Source organism: Orcinus orca, chromosome 3, assembly GCF_937001465.1.
Source record: "Orcinus orca chromosome 3, mOrcOrc1.1, whole genome shotgun sequence".
NCBI lineage: Eukaryota > Metazoa > Chordata > Mammalia > Artiodactyla > Delphinidae > Orcinus > Orcinus orca.
In genome coordinates this window covers 151,605,970-151,622,876 of record NC_064561.1, presented here as the reverse complement: position 1 = coordinate 151,622,876, position 16,907 = coordinate 151,605,970, and the positions used below count along the sequence as shown (strand labels likewise).

General features: G+C 37.2%; 1 protein-coding gene across 6 annotated transcripts in view; it reads right to left on the bottom strand.

The window, feature by feature from the left end:
- Nucleotides 1–16,907, bottom strand: part of PRKAA1 (protein kinase AMP-activated catalytic subunit alpha 1) — a 46,431-nt gene that overhangs the window by 8,824 nt on the left and 20,700 nt on the right. For 5 of the 6 annotated variants that reach the window (XM_033421215.2, XM_033421214.2, XM_004265967.4 and 2 more), the window contains 5 exons: nucleotides 9,760–9,901; nucleotides 7,988–8,081; nucleotides 3,830–3,974; nucleotides 2,184–2,271; nucleotides 200–424 (listed from right to left, as the gene is read on the bottom strand). In XM_033421215.2, the coding sequence (XP_033277106.1) occupies nucleotides 200–424; nucleotides 2,184–2,271; nucleotides 3,830–3,974; nucleotides 7,988–8,081; nucleotides 9,760–9,901 (694 nt within the window). Of the gene's footprint in view, nucleotides 1–199; nucleotides 425–2,183; nucleotides 2,272–3,829; nucleotides 3,975–5,766; nucleotides 5,866–7,987; nucleotides 8,082–9,759; nucleotides 9,902–16,907 lie in introns of those variants that run through there. The other variant, XM_033421213.2, reaches the window with a different exon arrangement.

The following is a 16,907-nucleotide window of genomic DNA, read 5'->3' as shown; positions in this document are numbered from 1 at the left end:
AAAGCCCTTCCTCCTACCAATCTTACTTCCCTAAAGCAGCCAGGTTAGTATGTGTTCTTAAATATCAAAATAAAATAAATGAGTCTATACACTATTTTTAACATAAAAACAGGATTACATTGTACATACTGTTCTGCAAAATTTTCTTTCACTTATATCACTGATACTATTAGATCTGATAATCAAGTTGCTTTATCACCTGATATCTTTGATTGTGGCTCTCTTCATGGGATCCACCTGCAGCATATGTTTCAAAAGGCTAATCACAGAAGGGTTTAAATACTGAGGGGTATAAAAGATCCCATCACATATCTTCTTAAAAAGAGTTGGCACGTGATCATCATCGAATGGAAGTGTTCCACATAATAAAGCATAGAGAATAACCCCACTGCTCCATATATCTACCTCTGGACCAGCATACAATCTGTAACAGGAAATATCAATTGGATTAAACAGTCATTAGTAACTTAAAGAGTGAATCAATTAATCATTTTAAATATAGAGACTTCATAAAGAATTATTAGTCAGAATATGGTTTCTGTAAGTCACTGCTGTGTACTACACATACAGATTCTATACTAATTCTATCAGTATTATCTTTGAAAACAAAAATTAAGAATTTTTTTAAGTTACAAACTATAGCTAAAATTCTGTCCAGACTACCTCACAAGGGTCCTCATGATATCCAATCAAGAGGGCCAAACTTTGAACAAACATATCATTACTGAATTTAAAACCATTGTTTTTTGGTTACAGAGGAGAGATTAAGTGATCTTTCATCAAGTGAGAATGTTCTGACTCTAAAGCCACTCTCCGAAATAACCCGAGACCTCATACCTCATACCAAGGTAAAAGGGGCCTGAGGCTGTAGAATGAAGCCCAGCTAACTAATTCGCAGAAGATTTGAAACTCTTATTTGCAATACACTGTAACCCACTGACTTAACTAGCTACTGACTAATTAGATAACCCATTCAAAGTCTGGCTTCAGGGAAGGATTTCTTTAAATTGGTCAAATAAATTATTGAACTGATCAATATATACTATTTTGAAAGTAAAAGTTTCCATACATCTAGACCTCACAGAAGGACCTTATCCAAACTGGGAAAATTAGACTTCAGTAATGGCCCATTACATATATGCACAATTACATTTCTTTTTGTTTATTTAATTAACACTGCCCCCAGTATCCAGATCCTAAATTGTTTTCTTCCCCAAATAGACAACCCACATGAAATAATAATTTAAACATTAAGTTAGTATAAAAAGGTAATGATGAACCTTGATAAATCTAAAATTAGATATTTCTGCCTTACTCATAACCATGCCTTAACACAAATATAATTTCTCTGAGCAGTCTAGGCAAGCAAGCTTATGAAAATAGAAAGAAAATACTACTCTATTTCTGCATTCTAAATTAATCAGGATGTAAGACATTCAAACAAAGAAACATGGTTTGAATGAAAAGTTATTAAAAGTTAATTATAAAAACTAGTAAACAAACTTTAGCTTCTTTGTTTTCACTTTCAGTAGTATAGTGAAGAACAGTTACTCTTCAAAAAATTAAATTTTCCTGTCATCTAAACTATCCGAAAAGCTGCCCTATACTAAGATCCTCATGTTCTCAATGCTGGTGGTTACTAAATTGAGAGATTAGAATTCTTAAAATATTTCAGTCTCTAGAAGATTTAAAGAATGAAAATTAAATAAAATCTGAGGACTTTATCAATACTTCAGTCCAATTCCCCAAGGCACGTTATCATAAAAGCTAAAGCTAATTTGAAAAATTAAAGCTACCCATTACACTTTTAATTCTTCATCTAAGCAAATAGTACACTATTTCTTACTACTAGATATTTCTGTATTATTCAAGTTTTTAATGTCTCACCTTTAAAACTTGCTAGTTTTAAACCTTCAGTTTCTTCCACCAGGGGAAAAAACGAGTACTCTCATCTAACTAATATAATTTTGACTTGCAAACCAACATCCTCCTCAATAAATGGAGTCCTTAATCCTTATTCACTTATAATGTTTTATTCTTAAAATAGAATACCTTCTGGATAAGAAAAAAATAAGCTTTAAATTCCTTTCAATAGAATTGAATATTATACTATAGACTAACAAAGTCTAGGAAAAGAAGACAATTACAAATATATTGGGCGGGGAGGAGGTGGCAAACACTACCTTCCTGAAATTACTTCTGGTGCAGCATAGTTGGGTGAGCCACAACTTGTTCTTAAAAATTCACCATCTGACATCATGTTTGAAAGACCTGAAAATGCACAAAATCCACTGCTCAAGATTTCCCAAGAACAAAAATAAAAACAAAGCTCCATTAAACAATAAAATTGAGTTTGCATTAAAGTGATAAATCATCATTTTGTTCTTTGCTTCAACAGAATCCTGTAGTCTTTACTGTTCCCAAATATTTTGCCTTTATGCCATAAAATCTGCAATCTGTTTCAACATATAAAGTTAGTGCATTGTTGGAGTTTCATGAGTACATATTAAGTTATTGGTTATTTTGTTTAATAGAATAAACTGGGCATGTTTAAGTTTTATTAATATAGAAATTACTAGAAAAAAATGTAGAACCGAATTAAAAGTTTCTATTAACCTCCATTCTGATTCTTTAAAAAAAAATTATAGGGCCTCCCTGGTGGCGCAGTGGTTGAGAGTCCGCCTGCCGATGCAGGGGACACGGGTTCGTGCCCCGGTCTGGGAAGATCCCACATGCCGCGGAGTGGCTAGGCCCGTGAGCATGGCCGCTGAGCCTGCGCGTCCGGAGCCTGTGCTCCGCAACGGGAGAGGCCACAACAGTGAGAGGCCCGCGTACCGCAAAAAAATATATATAAATAAAAATAAAATAAATAATAATAATTTTTAATATCAAAGTTCCTTCATAGTTCTACTACAAAAAGAAAACTCGGGAACTCCCTGGTGGTCCAGTTGTTAGGACTCGGTGCTTTCACTGCTGTGGCCCGGGTTCAATCCCTGGTGGGGGAACTAAGATCCCGCAAGCTGCGCAGTGTGGCCAAAAAAAAAGAAAAAAAGAAAACTCTGCCTCCTCAAAAATACAATGTATAAAAAATAATGACAACTAAAGAATAAGAAAGTCAAATAATTTAGTCAGTTACAAAAAAACTCAGCAGCTCAGAGCTGTTGGGCACTATTTAGTGAATCTCTATAGATTAAAATATATAAACATATACAAAACTTAAGAAAATATAAGTATCTCCTCTGATTTGAAATGAAACTAAAAAAAGAGACTTGTAGATATTCATTTTTATCTCAGGTTTAATAATGTCAATGGCAATTTATATAAGAAATAAAGGAAAAATAAATTCATTAAATTTTCCTCAAGCTGAAACTATGTTTTTCTATTTAAAATATTTTACTTTCTTTTTTTAAAAATAATTTTGTTCATATGGTTTGCCTTCTGGCTTTCAAAGTCTGAATAACTCCAGCCCAGTCTCTTTCCTCTTGCTCCATACTTGATCAGAAGCACACACTGAAAACAGTGTGTTCTATTGATAACACTATTTAGCAAATAGTTAAATAATGGTCCTTCACAAATAATGGTCTCTTTTCAAGTGATGTCGCTAATGCTGCCAATTTAAATTGTTTGCCTATGTCATAAAAGTCAATTTTAAAGACATAGAGCTAACAGAATTCCTTATTTTTACTTCTTTTTGTAGCTCATAGACAAACGGTGAGGATATGCTACTTTGGGATACTCAGTCTATTATATAAAAGCAAAAGTTATCTGAAGAATCCTACTGATGCTTGTTAAACATAATGAATACATGAAACTATAAAAATATCCTTACCAAAATCAGCAATCTTTGCATTCATGTGTGCATCAAGCAGGACATTTTCAGGTTTCAGATCTCTGTGGACCACCATATGCCTGTGACAATAATCCACACCGGAAAGGATTTGTTGGAACAGGCGCCGGCTTTCTTTTTCATCCAGCTAAGAACAGTAGAGAGGCAACTTAAACGTGTGTCTTCCAAAAGAAATTATTCTACCTATAATTTTCCAACCTATAAAACTGTGAAGATGCAAGGAACCTTCCAAATGAACCTCACTCATGAGATACTTTTGAAACGGGGAGGAGATATAGGCAGCATAAAACAGAAATGCTAGGAGGGTCTTAGAACCCAAATCAGTAACTCAACTTCCTAATATTATCACTCTCTTGACTATACCCTAATAACTTGTTTCACCTAATCTCATGCACTATTTCAAATAATTTCAATTTCTAACTGAAAGTAGGCATGTTTTCTCCTGTAAATTACAAATATTTAATCCTTGATTCCTTTAACAAATATTTATTGAATACCTTCAATGTGCCATGCACGATTTTAGACACTCAAGATACAGCAATGAATTTAAAAAAGGCCCTAATCTAGTTAAAGAAAATAGACAATAAACATATAAATATCAATATAAGGAGTAAGAGTGTTTTGAAGAAAAACAAAGGAGGATAAGGGCACCAAGAGTTATGCTGGGGTGGGGAATACTGTTGTGGACTATATGAGAAAGCAACATTTAAGCAGTGTTAATGAATTAGCAAGCAACCATGTTATCATATCTCCTGAAATAAAAGATGTTTTAATTTTAACAAAAGAAAAACCTTAATTCATTTGCTTTATAAAATATAACAGCATTTATCTTTACTATGCTTACTGAAAAATTACATCTTATGCTGTAATTACATTTTAAAAAATATTCTTTAAAAACTTCTCTGTCCATTTATCTATATTTTATTATTTTATGATTTTTTTCCATAAGTGAAAGCCATTACTTGGGTATGCCTGCTCCCAAGAAGTCATATTTAATAAATAAGCTATTAATTCTCTAGGCAAAGGACTCTAATATGCAATTCTCTACCACAGGTCACAAATTAGCATTCTAAAACCAGGTTCCTACACCTTTAATGGTATGGATAATCTGGAATATGAACCAGTAATTTCTTTTGAAAGCAAAACTAAAACTATCAAAGCACTCAGAGATACCCTTCCTCTAGAGAAAGTAATAATGCATTAGCAATCTAATACCTTTATTTCTAGAATATAGGTTCATTTTTTAATACGACTTCATATCAAATACACTAAATGAAAAAAAGAATGTGTTCTAAATGTGAAAGAGAAGAAAATTTAATTGATTAAGCAAAATACAAGAGGTAAAATAACTAGATAGGCTACAAAAATGAAAATTATACTCTATTAATAATAAATAGAGTACAAAGGATCAAGGAGGGGAAGTCTACAAAGAAAGATTAGAAAAGTCAAAGCATATTTCCATTTAAGCATGGCAGATGGAACCTTTTGTCTCCACTCCTTGAAACATCACTAAGATGACAGCATATAAAGACAAAAGAGCAAGAGAACAGACAGCAGTAACCAAGGAGTCACTAAGCTAGAGAGTAGATGAACAGTGATGAAGACTTGGCCAACCACAGAAAGCTGAAATCTAATAAGCCTTTAGGGGTGGAAATCAATGATAAACTCATCTGCACGCAGACTCCTGGAAGGGCTTAGATATTGGAAGTGTGGGGAATTTCTGAAGGTAGAAGTGAGAAGTGGACTGAAAACAGGACAACTGATGGAATAAAGAAGTTTTAAGCTCACCCTTACTGGGGAATAAGACCCACGATTTACTCTTTCATAAGGCTGAACCAGCTCTGTTCTCAAGGACACCAGAGTAGGAATGAGGCACCAGAAGGAAAACATGGGGATAAAATGAAAGTCAACATACTAACCAGTAAGGCTTGCGGGCCTTTCCCCATTTAGCTCGCAGAGCACTGGCAGCTAAGCTAACACGCTCAAGGAAACTGGAAGGTTTCTTCTGGAGCAACATTCTGATCCAAGGAAAAATATTTGTAATTGTTAACATTTGGTGTTTCCTAGTAAAACAAACAGGTCCGTACCTATTCAACCTATGGGAAGGCCCACCAATTAATAAGTTCCATCCTCATGAGCTTGGCATTTAGAATCTCACTCTCAAATATGAGTGGACAACCCAGAATCACCAGGTATCTGAGCAAGGGTCATGCACAAAAGACAAAGACCAATAAAATGAATAGAAAAAAAACAGGGAGCAGGGAGCAGAGAAGGTACAGAAGCAATCCAGGGAAGAGAAGAAGAAAAAAATTTTAAACTAATTGTCATCCTCAGACAGATACATTTATTATCTCAGTGGAACAACAACAACAAAAATAGGCTATTTAAAGAAAGACAACTGGCTTCCCTGGTGGTGCAGTGGTTGAGAGTCCGCCTGCCAATGCAGGGGACACGGGTTCGTGCCCCGGTCCGGGAAGATCCCACATGCCGCGGAGCGGCTGGGCCCGTGAGCCATGGCCGCTGAGCCTGCGCGTCCGGAGCCAGTGCTCCGCAACGGGAGAGGCCACAACAGTGAGAGGCCCGCGTACCACAAAAAAAAACAGCTGGAATTTTAATATGCAACAGATAAAATTGAGGAAAATCCCCACAATGTAAAGCAAAATGATTAAGACATGAAAAACAAAAGATAAGAAAGCAAGATGCCAATTCAATTTGTGTCTGTTTCCATTTTTCTAGGCAGAATATTTGTGCGGGATTGCGGGGGCAGGGAGTGGGGAGTGAAAAGACAAGTGGAATACCTGAAATTGAAATGAACCATGTTAAGAAATGGTAAAATCAAAATTAATTTGGTTAATGATTTTGATGAAAGTAAGGATATGCTACATAGAACAAATGAGTGAATGATATAAAGAATGTCAGATTGGGAGGGAAAAAAATTGGCTTCTCAGTGCTTGACGTGGCTCTTCCAGAAAGAGGTTTTTGTATACCACATACCCTGGGTGTAAGAAAAAGTATGCGCAGGGGGCAATGTTCAGTTTTTGTATCTGTAACTTAAGACACTGTTCAAAATGTCTTCTAAAGTTCCTTCCAACTCTAAATTCTTTAAGTCTAATTCCCACCTCCTTCATGGAGCCTGTTCTTACTATTCCAGATACATCAGATTTCTGAAACCAAAAAATGAATGCAATTTAAATGTGACTAGGGTTGACTAGCAAGGCCTAGATCTTTAAGTATTTAATAATATATTTTTTAAGGATTACATACATAATTTAAGATATATATTAAAAGTATTTGTATGCCCGAGAAGCAAAGTCTGAAGATCGTGAGTTCTGGAGTCTCAATCCAATTCTGTCATTAATAAATTATGTGACCTTGAGCATATATATAAACTGTGAGTCTCAGACTTCCCTGGTGGTCCAGTGGTTAAGACTCTGCGCTTCCAATGCAGCATGCACAGGTTCAATCCCTGGTCAGGGAACTAAGATCCCACGTGCCACAGAGTATGACCAAAATATAAAAAGTAAATAAATAAAAATAAATAAACTATGACGGACTTCCCTGGTGGAGCAGTGGTTAAGAATCCACCTGCCAATGCAGGGTACACGGGTCCAATCCCTGGTCCAGGAAGATCCCACATGCCACGGGGCAACTAAGCCCATGCACCACAACTACTGAGCCTGTGCTCTAGAGCCCACGAGCCACAACTACTGAGCCCACATGTCACAACTACAGAAGCCCCACGCACCTAGAACCCATGCTCTGCAACAAGAGGAGCCACCGCAATGAGAAGCCCACGCACCACAACGAAGGGTAGCCCCCGTTCGCTGCAACTAGAGAAAGCCCACACGCAGCAATGAAGACCCAATGCAGCCAAAAGTAAATAAATAAATTAATTTAATTTTTTAAAAAATAAATAAATAAACTGTGACTCTTAGTTTCCATATCTGTGTAAGTAGGCTAAGGAGATAATCTTTAAGATGCTTCTTAGCTCTAAATAGTCTATGATTCTAGGCAAATACATGACTAAGGGAGCTGGTTATTAAACAGACCTCTTAACAGAATTGCTTTCTGATATTCTGATGCTAGTAAGGGATCAGGGGAATTACAAAATATACACAGGATTAAATCAGAACTGCTTACCCTTCCGTTTTTACAGATATAATCAAATAGCTCTCCTCCTGAGACATATTCCATCACCATGAAAATATCAGATGGTGTACTGATGACCTGGTACCTGGTAAGAGAAAACATTATCTACCAGTATTAAAACATGTATATTCATTCATTCAATAAGTGTTTACTAAGCACCTATAATACACCAGGCACTGTGCTAGACGCTGGGAAAACTGCAGGGAACAAAACAAATTCTCTGCTCTCGTGGAGTTTATTTTCCAGAAGCCAAGAAACAGACAATGAATAAAAAACAGTATCTCAGGTGGTGGAACATGCTATGAAGAGAATCAAAGCAAAACTAAGGGAAATCTTTCATACAGGGTATTCAAGGAAGGCCTCTCTGATAAAGTAACATTTAAGCAGAGCCTAATGGAAATCAGGGAACAAACTATGCCATTATCTAGGAAGAAGGTGAACCAGGCAGAGGAACAGCAAGTGCAAAGGCCCCCGGGGGAAACCTGCCTGGCGCATTTGAGCAATGGTAGGAAGGCTAGAGCAGAGTGAGCTGGGAGAGAGAAACAGGATGTGGGGTCAAAGAGGTAACTGGACAGCAGAGGACACAGAACCTTAAAAGTCATGATGAGGCTTTGGCTTTTACTCTATAGGAGAAAGAAAGCTATTGAAGGTTTTAAGCAAAGCAGTCACATGATCTGGCCAAGTAAAAGGGTAACTTTAATTGATGGCAGCAATGTGAAGAACTGACTGGGCAGTAGGGTGGAAGCAGGTGGCTACTGCAGTAGTCCATGAGAAAGGTGAAGGGGGCCCATACTGGGTTGATGATAATGAAGGAACTAGAATGAGATCTTAGTTTTTGAAGGAAGGGATGGAATGGAGGTTGGGAAGTGAGAGAAATAGGAAAGTTAAGGATAGTTCCTAAGTTTCTGCCCTGAGGAACTGATATTAACTGAGATGGTGAAAAGACCAGGAAGACCAGGCACCGGAGGGTAATAAAGGGTTCAGTTTGGGCCAGATCGAGTTTCACATGCCTCATGGTCACCCAAATGGAGATGTAAAATAGGCAGTGTGCATATTCAGGAAACAGGTTTCAAAGCAGGAGATGTATATTAAGGGCTGTCAGCATAAGGATGGTATTTAAAACCATGGCACCTCAACACATGAGAAGAGGTGAGAGTGAAACAAATTTTGAGTCACCAGTTCAATACAAAAGCCTAAATGGTTTTAATTTATAGCCTGCATAATAAAGCTGAGTAGTAAATAACTTAACTGTAGATCCTACAATTGTCAGCTGTAAAACAATGGTAATATTACTGCCTTTTGAAATTCGGATTCCTGAAATTCTATTATTTGGATTTGGATTCCTGAAGATCTATGATTTGTTACTTGTTTTATCAGATATAAGCAGCGTGGGGGAGTGGAGACCCTACTTTATGGTCTCTGGTGAGGCTAGCTGATATCATGTGGACATTTGGAGGGCAGGAGTCTTTACTAGCAAATCATTGTTGGTTCTACAGCAATAGGGGCACTGAAAGTTATCTATCAGAACGGCATCAGTCCCGAAAATGAGAAAGATAACATCTGATCATCACAAGGGCAAAATGTGAACTTAGGCTTAAGGGACCATGAATGGGGTTAGATAAATACATGAACAGGAAGAAATCTGAAAACCCTCAGGAACAGACCAAAGCAATGTCACTCATCTTTCTCACTTGTCAGATTAAGAAGGTTAACAAAAATGATGAAAAAATGATATGACTATATTTAATACAATCAGATCTTACAGTTTAATTATATGAGGATGCCTGAAAAGCTTGAGGTTCTGAATTTCTCTGCGGATTTTTCCTACTACATCAAGGCTTCGAATCTTCTGTCGATTGAGTATCTTCACAGCAACTTTATGCCCAGTCAATTCATGTTTGCCAACTGTAGGAAAAATAATTTTAATAAATTAGCGCCAGGTTTGATTAATAACATATTTAGAACTATTCTAAGAGTAGTAATCTTAGCATTCTCCAAATGTACTTGCGCAGTTCCAAGTTCTTTTTTTCTTTTTTAATTTTTAACTGGTGTATAGCTGCTTTACAATGTTGTGCTAGTTTCTGCTGTACATTAAAGTGAATCAGCTATAGGTATACATATATCCCCTGTTTTTGCACTTCCTTCCCATTTAGGTCACCACAGAACATTGAGTACTATTCCCTGTGCTATACAGTAGGTTCTCATCAGTTATCTATTTTATACATAGTAGTGAATATACGTCAAGTTCCTTTCAATTCTGCCTGATTTACCCCTGAACGTTTAGATGTTTAAAGCTGGAAGGCTAAGGGAGAGAGAAAGAAAGAAACTTCTTTTTGCTCTCTACCTTTTTATTTATTTATTTATTTATTTATTTTTGGCTGTGCAGGGTCTTTGTAGCTGCGTGTGGGCTTTTCTCCAGTTGCAGCTTTGCAGTGCGCGGGCTTCTCATTGCCGTGGCTTCTCTTGTCGCGGAGCACGGGCTCTAGGCACGCAGGCTTCAGTAGTTGTGGCTCATGGGCTCTAGAGCGCAGGCTCAGTAGCTGGGGCACATGGGCTTAGTTGCTCTGCAGCATGTGGGATCTTCCCGGACCAGGGCTCGAACACGTGTCCCCTGCGTTGGCAGGCAGGTTCTTAACCACTGTGCCACGCGGGAAGCCCTCTCTACCTTTTTGTACTTTTAAATTCTCTTAATTTACTTTTCATTTTTTAAACTATCATACATACAAATTGAACTTGTTTCTTTTGTTGTGCAGTTCTATGGATTTTAAGGCATGTAGAAATTGGTGTAATCACCATTATAATCAGATACAGAACAGTTGCATCATACCAAAAACCACCCTCATGTTAGACACACTTTCTCTATAATCTCTTGAACCTTTAAAATTTAGGTTCATGAGCATGTAATTTCTGTTTTGAAAAATAAGAAAAAAATTTTAAGTGATTACCTTTCAATTTTGAATGCTATACCCAGATAATAAATGGTTATAATAGAATTTAGACATTTTTCAACAAAGTCTCCAAAAATTTAGCTTCTAAACACGCTTTCTTAAGGAACTAGTGGAGAATTAATATTCCATCAAAATCAGGAAAGAAACCAAGATGGTAAGAGGGCAGACAGCAGAAGCAAGAACCACAATTCTCCAGCCTGTGGAAGGAAAACCACATTCACAGAAAGACAGACAAAATGAAAAGGCAGAGGGCTTTGTACAAGATGAAAGAACAAGATAAAACCCCAGAAAAACAATAAAGTGGAGATAGACAACTTTCCAGAAAAAGAATTCAGAATAATGATAGTGAAGATGATCCAGGACCTCGGAAAAAGAATGGAGGCAAAGATCGAGAAGATGCAAGAAATGTTTAACAAAGACGTAGAAGAATTAAAGAACAAACACCTAGAAGAATTAAAGAACAAACAAAAAGATATGAACAATACAATAACTGAAATGAAAAATACACTAGAAGGAATCAATAGCAGAATAACTGAGGCAGAAGAATGGATAAATGACCTGGAGGACAGAATGGTGGAATTCACTGCCGAGGAACAGAATACAGAAAAAAAATGAAAAGAAATGAAGACAGCCTAAAAGACCTCTGGGACAACATTAAATACAACAACATTCGCATTATAGGGGTCCCAGAAGGAGAAGAAACAGAGAAAGGACCCAAGAAAATATTTGAAGAAATTACAGTCGAAAACTTCCCTAAGATAGAAAAGGAAATAGCCACCCAAGTCCAGGAAGCACAGAGAGTCCCAGGTAGGATAAACTGAAGGAGAAACACACCGAGACAAACAGTAATCAAATTGACAAAAAATAAAGACAAAGAAAAATTATTGAAGGCAACAAGGGAAAAATGACAAATAACATACAAGGGAACTCGCATAAGGTCAACAGCTGATTTCTCAGAAGAAACTCTACAAGCCAGAAGCGAGTAGCATGATATATTTAAACTGATGAAAGGGAAGAACCTACAAGCAACATTATTCTACCCTGCAAGGATCTCATTCAGATTCGACAGAGAAATCAAAAGCTTTACAGACAAGCAAAAGCTAAGAGAATTTAGCACCACCAAACCAGCTCTACAACATACGCTAAAGGAACTTCTCTAAGTGAGAAACACAAGAGAAGAAAAGGACATACAAAAACAAACCCATAACAATTAAGAAAATAGTAATGGGAGCATACATATCGATAATTACCTTAAACGTGAACGGAATAAATGCTCCAACCAAAAGACACAGGCTCACTGAATGGATACAAAAATAAGACCCACGGCTTCCCTGGTGACACAGTGGTTAAGAATCCGCCTGGCAATGCAGGGAACACGGGTTCGAGCCCTAGTCCAGGAAGATCCCACATGCCACACAGCAATTAAGCCCGTGTGCCACAACTACTGAGCCTGCGCTCTAGAGCCCGAGTGTCACAACTACTGAAGCCCGTGTGCCTAGAGCCCGTGCTCTGCAACAAGAGAAGCTACCGCAATGAGAAAACCATGCACAGCAAAGAAGAGTAGCCCCTGTGCACCACAACTAGAGAAAGCCTGCGCGCAGCAACAAAGACCCAATGCAGCCAAAAATAAATAAATAAAATAAATAAATTTTAAAAACAAAAAAAACAAGACCCATATATATGCTGTCTACAAGAGACCCACTTCAAACCTAGGGACACATAGAGACTGAAAGTGAGGGGATGGAAAAACATATTCCATGCAAATGAAAATCAAAAGAAAGCTGGAGTAGCAATGCTCACATGAGATAAAATAGACTTTTAAATAAAGAATGTTAAAAAAAAAAAAAAGAATGTTACAAGAGACAAGGAACGACACTACATAATGATCAAGGGATCAATCCAAGAAGAAGATATAACAATTATACATATATATGCACCCAACATAGGAACATCTCAATACATGAAGCAACTGCTAACAGCTATAAAACAGGAAATTGACAGTAACACAGTAATAGTAGGGGATTTGAACACCTCACTTACACCAATTGACAGATCATCCAGACAGAAAATTAATAAGGAAACACAAGCTTTAAATGACACAACAGACCAGATAGATTTAATTGATATTTATAGGACATTCCATCGAAAAACAGCAGATTACACTTTCTTCTCAAGTGCACACAGAACATTCTCCAGGATAGATCACATCTTGGGTCAGAAATCAAGCCTTGGTAAATTTAAGAAAATTGAAATCATATCAAGCTTCTTTTCTGACCACAACACTATGAGATTATAAATCAATTACAGGGAAAAAAACGTAAAAAACACAAACACATGGAGGCTAAACAATACGTTACCAAATAACCAAGAAATCACTGAAGAAATCAAAGAGGAAATCAGAAAATACCTAGAGACAAACTGCAACGAAAACACGATGATCCAAAACCTATGGGATGCAGCAAAAGCAGTTCTAAGAGGGAAGTTTATACCAATACAAGCCTACCTCAAGAAACTAGAAAAATCTCAAATAAACCATCTAACCTTACACCTGAAGGAACTAAAGAAAGAAGAACAAACAAAACCCGAAGTTAGTAGAAGGGAAAAAATCAAAAAGATCAGAGCAGAAATAAGTGAAACAGAAACAAAGAAAACAATAGCAATCAATAAAATTAAAAGCTGGTTCTTTGAGAAGAAAAACAAAATTGATAAACCTTTACCCAGACTCATCAAGAAAAAGAGGGAGAGGACTCAAATCAATAAAATTAGAAAAGAAAAAGGAGAAGTTACAACAGACACTGCAGATATACAAAGCATCACAAGAGACTACTACAAGCAACTCTGTGCCAATAAAAATAGAAAACCTGGATGAAATGGACAAATTCTTAGAAAGGTATAACCTTCCAATACTGAACCAGGGAGAAACAGAAAATACAAACAGACCAATCACAAGTAATGAAATTGAAACTGTGGTTAAAAATATTCCAACAAACAAAAGTCCAGGACCAGATGGCTTCACAGGTGAATTCTATCAAACATTTAGAAAAGGAAGAGCTAACACCCATCCTTCTCAATCTCTTCCAAAAATTTGCAGAGGAAGGAACACTCCCAAAGTCCTTCTATGAGGCCACCATCACCATGATACCAAAAGCAGACAAAGATACTACAAAAAGAGAAAATTACACACCAATATCACTGATGAACATAGATGCAAAAATCCTCAACAAAATACTAGCAAACAGAATCCAACAGTACATTAAAAGGATCATACACCATGATCAAGTGGGATTTATCCCAGGGATGCAAGGATTCTTGCAATATATGCAAATCAATCAATGTGATACACCATATTAACAAATTGAAGGAGAAAAACCATATGATCATCTCAATAGATGCAGAAAAGGATTTTGACAAAATTCAACACCATTTAGGATAAAAACTCTCCAGAAAGTGGGCATAGAGGGAACCTACCTCAACATAATAAAGGCCATATACAACAAACCCACAGCAAACATATTCTCAATGGTGAAAAACTGAAAGCATTCCCTCTAAGATCAGGAACAAGACAAGTATGTCCACTCTCACCACTATTATTCAACATAGTTTTGGAAGTCCTAGCCATGGCAATCAGAGAAGAAAAAGAAATAAAAGGAATACAAATTGGAAAAGAAGAAGTAAAACTGTCACTGTTTGCAGATGACATGAGACTATACATAAAGAATCCTAAAGGCTCTACCAGAAAACTACTAGAGCTAATATATGAATTTGGTAAAGTAGCAGGATACAAAATTAATGCACAGAAATCTCTTACATTCCTATACACTAACAATGAAACATCAGAAAGAGAAATTAAGGAAACACTCCCATTCACCATTTCAACAAAAAGAATAAAATACCTAGGAATAAACCTACCTCAGGAGGTAAAAGACGTGTACTCAGAAAACTATAAGACACTGATGAAAGAAATCAAAGACAACACAATCAGATGGAGAGATATACCATGTTCTTGGACTGAAAGAATCAATATTGTGAAAATGACTATACTACTCAAAGCAGTCTACAGATTCAATGCAATCCTATCAAATTACCAGTGGCATTTTTCACAGAACTAGAACAAGGAATCTTAAAATTTGTATGGAGACACAAAAGACCCCAAATAGCCAAAGCAATCTTGAGAAAGAAAAATGGAGCTGGAGCAATCAGACTCCCTGACTTCAGACTATACTACAAAGCTACAGTAATCAAGACAATATGGTACTGGCACAAAAACAGAAATATAGATCAATGGAACAGGATAGAAAACCCAGAGATAAACCCATGCACCTATGGTCAACTAATCTATGACAAAGGAGGCAAGGATATACAATGGGGAAAAGACAGTCTCTTCAATAAGTGGTGCTGGGAAAACTGGACAGCTACATGTAAAAGAATGAAATTAGAACACTCCCTAACACCATACACAAAAATAAACTCAAAATGGATTAGAGACCTAAATGTAAGACTGGACACTATAAAACTACTGGAGGACAACATAGGAAAAACACTTTGACATAAATCACAGCAAGATCTTTGATCCACCTCCTAAGGTAATGGAAATAAAACCAAAAATAAACAAATGGGACCTAATGAAACTTAAAAGCTTTTGCAAAGCAAAGGAAACTACAGACGACGAAGAGACAACCCTCAGAATAGGAGAAAATAGTTGCAAACAAATCAACGGACAAAGGATTAATCTCCAAAATATATAAACAGCTCATGCAGCTCAATATTAAAAAAACAAATAACCCAATCAAAAAATGGGCAGAAGGGACTTCCCTGGTGGCACAGGGGTTAAGAATCCACCTGTCAATGCAGGGGACACAGGTTCGAGCCCTGGTCCAGAAGGATCCCACATGCCACGGAGCAACTAAGCCTGTGCGCCACAACTACTGAGCCTGCACTCTAGAGCCTGCAAGCCACAAATACCAAAGCCCGCGTGCCACAACTACGGAGCCCACGTGCCACAACTACTGAAGCCCGCGTGCCTAGAGCCCATGCTCCCCAACAAGGGAAGCCACCATAATAAGAAGCCCACACACTGCAGTGAAGAGTAGCCCCCACTCAACACAGTTAGAGAAAGCTCGCACACAGCAACAAAGACCCAACACAGCCATAAATAAATAAATAAATAGGCAGAAGACCTAAATAGACATTCTCCAAAGAAGACATACAGATGGCCAAGCAGCACATGAAAAGCTGCTCAACATCACTAATGATTAGAGAAATGCAAATCAAAACTACAATGAGGTATCACCTCACACCATTTAGAATGGGCATCATCAGAATATCTATGAACAACAAATGCTGGAGAGGGTGTGGAGAAAAGGGAACCCTCTTTCACTGTTGGTGGGAATGTAAATTGATACAGCCACTATGGAGAACAGTATGGAGGTTCCTTAAAAAACTAAAAATAGAATTACCATATGACCCAGGCAATCCGACTACTGGGCATATACCCAGAGAAAACCATAATTCAAAAAGACATATACACCCCAATGTTCATTGCAACACTATTTACAACAGCCAGGTCATGGAAGCAACCTAAATGTCCATCGACAGACGAATGGATAAAGAAGATGTAGTACATATATACAATGGAATATTACTCAGCCATAAAAAGGAACGAAATTGGGTCATTTGTAGAGACGTGGATGGATCTAGAGACTGTCTTACACAGTGAAGTAAGTCAGAAAGAGAAAAACAAATATCATATATTAACGCATATATGTGGAACCTAGAAAAATGGTACAGATGAACTGGTTTGCAGGGCAGAAATTGAGACACACATGTAGAGAACAAACTTATGGCTACCAAGGGGGGAAAGTAGTGGGGAGGGGGTGGTGTGATGAATTGCGAGATTGGGATTGACATGTACACACTAATATGTATAAAATGGGTAACTAATAAGAACCTGCTGTATAAAAAAT